Source organism: Pseudophryne corroboree, chromosome 6 (genome assembly GCF_028390025.1).
Source record: "Pseudophryne corroboree isolate aPseCor3 chromosome 6, aPseCor3.hap2, whole genome shotgun sequence".
Lineage (NCBI taxonomy): Eukaryota > Metazoa > Chordata > Amphibia > Anura > Myobatrachidae > Pseudophryne > Pseudophryne corroboree.
In genome coordinates this window covers 420,263,134-420,271,580 of record NC_086449.1, presented here as the reverse complement: position 1 = coordinate 420,271,580, position 8,447 = coordinate 420,263,134, and the positions used below count along the sequence as shown (strand labels likewise).

Genomic DNA, 8,447 nt, shown 5'->3' with positions numbered 1-8,447 from the left:
CCATACCTAGCAATTTCAAGCAGGATCTCCGGGATAGCAGAGGGTTGGGTGGGGGGGCCAGTAGGAACCTGCATAGGTGGGTTTTGTTGGCCCACACTGGCAGACCCACTAGGTCCCTCCACCTCAGCCTCAACCACATAACCGGCCTGTGACTCAAACTGTTCACCCCCCTGTGCTGTGTTTTGTGGCAAGCAAATAGAAGAATGTGTGGGGGAAAAGTTGGAGTCAAAATTAGTTTAAGATTATTAATACAGTTCAAATTTCAGACAAATACATGTGTAAACTTACCTTCCAAGTCATGTCCCGTCAGAATCTCAGGCAGGTCCGTGTCCATATGAGACACCCCTTGGCCCTCCTCATAACTCACACAGGCCATCGCCATCTCCTCCAAGTCAGTAAACTCCACAGCGACAGGTGGTCCCCCCCCTGTTGCCCTTGAGGCATTCCACTCCGCAGCCCTCTTTGCCTTCAGGCGGGATTTGAAGTCGGCCCACCTACATAAATATTGTGAAAGAGGGAAAAAGTTGAGTCTTCTTATTGTTCAAAGTAAATATATAGCACACATGTTCTGCTTGTGTTTGCTAGACATAACATGACATGTAACTACATTTTTTATGCAACTTAGCACAGAAAAAGGATTGTCAAGATGCACTTACCGTCATCTCACTTCCTGTGATGTTCTGACGACAGAGCCAACTTCATTCACAGATTTTGTGATGTCTCTCCAGATGCGTTCTTTGGAAGCAGCCCCCATGTTTTTGGGGCCCCTATGTATTTTGGACATGGCCTGCGTGACCAAGACACGCAACTCCCTCTTAGTGAATGCAGGCTGTCTTTTTTTCCGTCTGGAGGTAGCCTGTGAGGTTTCTTCAGGTTGGTCATCTCCATCTTCCTCCTCACTAGCAGCTTCTGTCTGCTGTGTTTGTGTGGCTAAAGTCAATTCTCCCTCAGTTTGCTCACTATGTGTGTGTGGCAGGGTATCCACACTCAATTGTTGAGGTTCAGAAGCAGAAATTTGCAGAGTACTAGGTCCTGCATTAACCTCCGCAGAGGCGTATTCTAACAAGCGCCTTTGACACTCTAGCCGTTGTTTCTGCAATGCCATCTGCTGCTCTGCAATGCGGTCTATCTCTGCTGCGATTTGCTCACGAGAAGCCATGTTTGTGATGACGTGTGTACGCCGAGGTGTGTGCGCTTATATACCTACGTGCGACTCGTTAATTCACACAGGTGTACACTGTTATTCTGTTGAATGATTGCACTGCTTATTTAAGGGCCTACTGTGCATGCTGTAAGTGTTGGTAGTTTGGCGTTTGAGTTGTTGGCTTGTGCGGGAAGGTGATAGTGGAATTGGCAGAGTGAGTAATTGTCAAGCATACCTTTGTCCTTTTCTTTGCGTTTTGAATATAGACAGTGGCATTTTTTGTGGGTATTTTCGTTTGTGAGTATTCTGTTTTTTTTTTTTTTTTTTTGGTGTTGGCAAGTTTTTTAAATACATTTTAATATTTTAATTTTTATAACACATATATATTTTGCAAGTCCATTTGTGAAAATATTCCCGTGCTTCTTTGTTTTGACTGTCATTAGTGTTCTCTTGTAGGAGTTTACTTTTTGGTGAGAAAAACCAATTTTGTATTCATTTTTGGGTGTGGTCCACAAAAACAAGACTTTATTTCTTTAGGAGCAGGTAAGTGTCGTTGGCCTGTGTTGGAGCTTGTTTGTTGGAAGTGTCTGTATGCTGTTTTTGACTGTCATTTGTGTTCTCTTGTAGGAGTTTACTTTTTGGTGAGAAAAACCAATTTTGTATTCATTTTTGGGTGTGGTCCACAAAAACAAGACTTTATTTCTTTAGGAGCAGGTAAGTGTCGTTGGCCTGTGTTGGAGCTTGTTTGTTGGAAGTGTCTGTATGCTGTTTTTGACTGTCATTTGTGTTCTCTTGTAGGAGTTTACTTTTTGGTGAGAAAAACCAATTTTGTATTCATTTTTGGGTGTGGTCCACAAAAACAAGACTTTATTTCTTTAGGAGCAGGTAAGTGTCGTTGGCCTGTGTTGGAGCTTGTTTGTTGGAAGTGTCTGTATGCTGTTTTTGACTGTCATTTGTGTTCTCTTGTAGGAGTTTCCTTTTTGGTGAGAAAAACCAATTTTGTATTCATTTTTGGGTGTGGTCCACAAAAACAAGACTTTATTTCTTTAGGAGCAGGTAAGTGTCCTTGGCCTGTGTTGGTGCTTGTTTGTGTTTGTTAAAATTTTAATTTTTTTTTTTTTTAAAGTTTGCTAAACAAAGTGTTTGGGTTTTCCAGGATTGATCTGCAAAGTAGTGTTTGTCTTTCCTGGACTAGGTACTAAATTTCTTATTTTTTTGGTATTTTTTTTTAATAAAGTTTTTTTGCATTAATATATGTTTTTTATATCCAAATATTAAATTTAGTTTTATTTGCTTTTTATTTTTGCATTTTGGACATGAATTCAACACAGAAAAAATGTACGCTCCTGCAGTAAGTTGACACCACAATTGTAAAAACAGTTATTGTGTAAAATTTTGGAAAACTTTGAATTATTTTTTTTTTACATTTCTTAACATTCTCTCCAAAAAGTGTGTGATGTCAATACATATTGCGGCAGAAGCCCTACCTCCCCAACCCACGCCAGCACTCCCACCCCAACCGCCAGCCCCACAACCACAGCCGGCTCCTCATCAACCAAGGCAACGGAGGCGTGCTAGGCCACCAATTTTCAGAACCCGTGTCAGACTTTTTGGGATGCCAGATGATGTGGTGGTGCGTAGATACCGGCTGCCACCACATCTAATCCTAGACACTCTCTCCATAATAGAGAGTGATCTGGAGTCTGAAATTCGGTATCCTACAGCAATACCACCATTGACACAATTCCTTGCAGTGTTACATTTTTTGGCCACAGGATCATTCCAGCATGTGGTTGGAGACCTGGTTGGCATGTCGCAGGGCCAGTTCAGTAAGGTCCTGCGACGTGTCTGCCAGGCTTTCCTCAAGCGTGTTAAGCAATTTATTGCTATGCCTTTGGATGTTGGTGCCCTAGATGTGGTGAAGCGGCAATTTGCGGAAGGTGGTAGTCGCTTCCCACATGTTATTGGGGTTGTGGATGGCACACATGTAGCTATTCAGCCACCAAAACATAATGAAGAAATTTTTAGAAACAGGAAACTGTTTCATTCTCTGAATGTAATGGTTGTTTGTGGGCCATCCCTCCAGATCCTTTCCCTGAACGCAAAGTTTACTGGAAGTTCCCATGATGCGTATGTCATTAGACAATCAGGGATATGGCAGAGATTAAGATCAAGTCAACGACCAGACATGTGGTTATTGGGTGAGTTGTTGCTCAAATATTTTTGATTAAAACAAAATTAAATTTTAAAAATTTAAGATCTAAATTTTTGCTTTTATTCCAACAGGAGACCGTGGATATCCTTGCACCCCCTGGCTCATGACTCCTTACCGTAATCCCAGGCCAGGACCACAGATGGCATTTAACTCCGCGCTTACTGCCACTAGGCAGCTGGTGGAGCGCACAATTGGTGTCCTGAAAGGGCGGTTTCGTGTTCTCCACCGCACTGGTGGCGACATCATGTATTCGCCGGAGATGGCAAGTAAAATAGTGGTCCTGTGCGCAATACTCCATAATATCGCGGTAAGGAGTAGTGTAGAGCTTCCTCAGGCAGAGGAATTGCCTGATGAGGAGCCAGGGGTTGTGCCACGCTTCGGTGGGGGGAGTGTGACACGGAGGGGGAGCCAAGTGAGGGCAAGAATTGTAGCAGAATATTTCAGGTATAGTGTTTATATATTTTATATTTGGCCAAATAATACAACACAGTATGCTTCTGTTTTATAAACCATGATTTCAATTTGTATGATCTTGTAAAGTGATTGGGTACGGATTTTGTGGTGTTGGAATGTGTAATTGTTTTTGGTTCAAAATACAAAAACACGTTAAGCTTACAATGTTTATTTTGAAATTTAAATACTGTAATGTTGCTAAATAGTGTCCTTATTTGTTTTATATCATCAAATCCTGATTATGTAACCAAACACACAAACAAATGATACTCAATGTTTCACACTTTGTGACTGTCCAGCTGAATTATCACACGAACTGTGGTGAGTACACAGATATGTTTAGTATTTGTAACTAAAGTCTGTGTCTCTGTGTGTGTTTTGTTTGCTTAAATTTGTGTACCAAACATTTTCGCTTCTGCTATTGCGTTTTTACGCTCGTGCCAAATAACACTCTGCTTTTCACAGCATTGCAAAGATCAATAAAGTTAATAGAAATGACAACATAGATTTTTGACCAATCACATGCTAACAGACACTATAAATATATGCCCAAATAAGGAAAACGCCATTGCCATGATGCGTGCAGCACCGTTCACCAGGCGGGAGCTCCGCGTGCTGGTTGCGGTGATGGACCGCCGCGTAGGCCGCGTTGGGCGCTTCATCCCCAATCGGGTGAAGCGCGAGGCCTACGCGGAGGTCCGCCGCCTGCTGCGGACGCGAGTCCGCAGCAGGCGGACAATCATCCAGCTCGAAAGGAGGTGGAGTGATCTCCGTAGGCGGACTCCAGATTTGTTGGCGGAGATCCGCCATCAAATCCGTGCGCTGCATACACGAAGTAAGTTACCTTACATAAGTTTTTTGCACTAAATTGTGCTAATGTGTTATTTTCCAATTTTTGGCCTTCCGTAATTTAAGTAACAATTGTTAAATACAATGAGCACTGCAGGGGAAGCATATGTAACATGTGCAGAGAGAGTAAGTTTTGGGTGGGGTGTGTTAAATCAGGTGCAAAAATTTGCAAGGCTAAAATAAAGCTGCATGTATTTACCCTGGCCATAATTTTAAATTTAAAAAAAAAAACACACTCTCTCGGGACATGTTATATCTGCCACCCCTGCACTGCACATGCTTTTGGCCAATTGCCTACTCAATACCTGCTGTAAACCCCTTGGATTTGCAGACATTTTACAGTAAGTGGTAGGCTAATTGCAACCTGCAATGCCCTTTTATGGAAATTAGGACACTGTGTGTGGTTAGGTAAAACAGTACTGACTGTAGCAAAGTAACACCAAACAAGTGCATGTTTACAAAAAATAAGAAGCAGGCAGGAAATTAATCCACAATACTTGATCAGTGCAGCCTATATAATAAGGTGCCTTGAATAGTAATCTGGTGATGTTGCTGAGACCAATCACTATGACTCAATTGCCTAGATTAAGGAATGAGCTTCAAAGTTAAATTTTAGACTCATTTTGTTTGCTGTGGCCAACATGAAGAGGATCTTAACATGTTTGCTTTTCTTTGGAACAAAACAAATAATTTAACAATGAACAGAACATTGATAAAACAAATTGATTACTATGTAATTTATCATGTTTGAACAATTTGAACAATATTATCATTCTAGGACAACAACAACGGCAAAACTCCCCACCCCCTTCCCCTTCTCACTCCCCCTCCCCTTCTCACTCCCCCTCCCCTTCTCACTCCCCCTCCCCTTCTCACTCCCCCTCAGCTTCCCAGTCCCCCTCAGCTTCCCAGTCCCCCTCATCTTCCCAGGCCCCATCAGCTTCCCTGGCCCACTCCACTTTACATTCCCCTTCTCACCACACCTCTCCATCTCTTTCTGGGACCCCTTCTCCTCCTTCCCATACCCCTTCTCCTTCTAAATCAACATCACAATCTGAACCACCCTCACCCTCTATTGCTTTAACTTTTTCTCCGCCCCCCTCGCCCTCTCAATCAGACCCCCCCTCTGAAATTGCGGACCAAATCCAGCCTCCTTCCCCCATCCAGCCTCCTTCCACAATCCCTCCTCCTTCCCCAATCCCTCCTCCTTCCCCAATCCCTCCTCCTTCCCCCATCCAGCCGCCTTCCCCCATCCAGCCAACATCCCCACCAAGTGAATGGGCAGAGGAAGCCCCTGCCGAACGTTCCGGGAGTCTGGATGTTGCCGTGGAAAGTAAGTATATTTTAATTTTTTTAAAAATGATTACCCACTTACACTTACAATGCCAAAACATGCAGTGTTGTACTGTTTGAATTCTTGGACCCTGGAAAAATATTTAAAAATTTCATCATGGTGTACATGTTGCCTTTACATATTTGTGAGTGTCATTATATGTACAGTGTGTATGTGTGCAATGTTTTGTGTGTCCACTCTAGGTTGACACTCATTAGGTAGCCAGGGTTGCCAGGAGAACAGGGTTTATATGTGTTACTTTTTCTGGGAAACAGTTAGACCTGAGTGGAGTTTAGTATGTTTGCCTTTTACACTTGGGCCTGTGTAGTCTGAATATTTACACTTAAAAATCACATGCTTCACTTTGTTATGCAGCCTAATGACACACTGTTTTTTTGTGTGAAAGTTACATTCTCAAAATTAATAAGTGTTCAAGTCAAACATGTTTGCACTTATTTAGTAAGGGCAGCTTTCATGGAGTGTGGGAATGCTATGATATGTTGGCCTTCTGAAGATGTGGATATGCAGTGTGATGATGCAGGACCAACCCACTAAAAATACAAAACAAATAAAACAACAAATGGGAATGAATGCCAACATGGTGTCACACTGACGAAGATGGTAGTTATCTTTAACATGGGATGTCGGACATAGCAATCAATAAGATTATACTTAAAAAATTGGGATCCACTTCTACAATATAATAATCATATTTTTGCTTGATTGCTATGGGCAACGTTCCATCTTAAATATAACTCACATAGTAGTAAATGTAACACATGGTCTGGAACACTTTAAAATCTGATAAAAAGGCTGAGCAGGCTTGTGTGTTCTGCTAATGATTGTACCATAAAACAGGCAGGATGTAGTAACTTTGCCATTAAAGCAGGCCTGTCCAAACTGCGGCACTCCAACTGTTGAGAAACTACACATCCCAGCATGCCCTGACACAGCTTTGCCATTCCCTGACCACAAAACTGTGTAAAGGCATGCTGGTATATGTAGTTTCACAACAGCTGGAGTCCAGCAGTTTGGACATGCCAGCATTTAAGTGTGCTTTGCGCCTTGCTTGGCTAATAAGTAATGTAATTAAGTTATTAATGTTTGTGTTGCATCTTAATTTCAGATGTTGCAGTTGGAGATCCCACAAGTTTTTCAGGGATACTTTACACCATGCGCCAACACCTGCAAGGAATGATGGATTGTGTGGACCATTTGCAAAAATTTGCTTGACTTGTATTCTTTTATTTGTAAAAAAAAAAAAATATTAACAAATACAAAAATAAAAAAGTTGATTAAAGTTAACCGGGTGTTGTGTTTATTAATGCAAAAAAGGATCAGCAGATTGGCAGGCAGAATTTGTTTTGTACAAAAAATTACACACATCTAACGTTACATTTTTACCAAAAAAAAAAGGAGATTATTGTGTTAAGAAACATGTAAACACCTTCATTCACAAACAACACCTTTAAAAATTAAAAAAGTGAAAAAAAAAAAAAAACAATTTTACACTTTGACATGTTGATGGCCAATTATGGCAACAAAGTGTTAATTTTTTTTTATTCTCACACTTAATTGTTTTGGAACATTATCAATCATTACACTAATTGGGTTCGTAATTGAAAAGGGCTTGTGGTCTTTAAAAGGAAAGGTGTCATTGCACTTAATAGGCCAAAAAAACATTTTTGTGCGTTTTACCTTAAAAGTGGGCACTTTTACGCAAAACTTTGTAAATATACTCAAACTTAGTATTTTTACGATTAAGTATGTGTTATTGCGATGATTTCGCAATGCTGCGATGGTTTCGCATTACTGCGATGTCATTTGGCGTACGCCCACTTTGTGTAATACTGCGTACGAATGTGCAAAAATACGTTGGGGGCGGAGGTTCGCATATTTACTACATTAACGCAACTTTGCGAATATGTTGTGCGACCGAAAAACTTAGCGATCAACTCGGAATGAGGGCCTATATACAATAATGGTAATGATATAGATCCGAATGGAAAGCTAATTGCTGGATGCTGTAAGTGATTGATGGTAGCAAGGTGAAGTACAGATAACCTAATATAAACTTGTACGAAAAGTCGAAAACAAAAGCGCAAAGTCCCAAATAAATACACTGTATGCAGTTGTTAGTAGGATGCTGAAAGTGATTGTAAATGGTAAGGTAAAGTCCAGGTAAAGAAATATAGGGGGTAATTCAGAGTTGATCACAGCTTCAAATTTGTTAGCAGTTGGGCAAAACCATGTGTACTGCAGGGGGGGCAGATATAAAATTTACAGAGAGAGTTAGATTTGGGTTGGTTATTTTGTTTCTGTGCAGGGTAAATACTGGCTGCTTTATTTTTACACTGCAATTTAGATTCCAGTTTGAACACACCTCACCCAAATCTAACTCTCTCTGGGGTATATTTACTAATATTCGTGTTAGTACCGATTATTGTCGTAAA

The 8,447-nt window shown here is 41.1% G+C and overlaps 1 protein-coding gene across 4 annotated transcripts; it reads left to right on the top strand.

Moving 5' to 3' along the window:
• The first annotated feature begins 2,384 nt into the window (after positions 1-2,384).
• Positions 2,385-7,294, top strand: LOC134932488 (putative nuclease HARBI1). 4 transcript variants are annotated; one of them, XM_063926954.1, is made up of 5 exons: positions 2,385-3,345; positions 3,431-3,803; positions 4,112-4,133; positions 5,440-5,994; positions 7,121-7,294. In XM_063926954.1, exons 1-3 carry the CDS (start codon positions 2,601-2,603, stop codon positions 4,113-4,115), a joined length of 1,122 nt encoding a protein of 373 aa, XP_063783024.1. In that variant the 5' UTR covers positions 2,385-2,600; the 3' UTR covers positions 4,116-4,133; positions 5,440-5,994; positions 7,121-7,294. The 4 variants fall into 4 exon arrangements, with proteins under 4 accessions (XP_063783024.1, XP_063783023.1, XP_063783022.1 ...); XM_063926953.1 differs by having other exon boundaries at positions 4,112-5,994; XM_063926952.1 differs by having other exon boundaries at positions 3,431-4,133.
• The last annotated feature ends 1,153 nt before the right edge of the window (positions 7,295-8,447 follow it).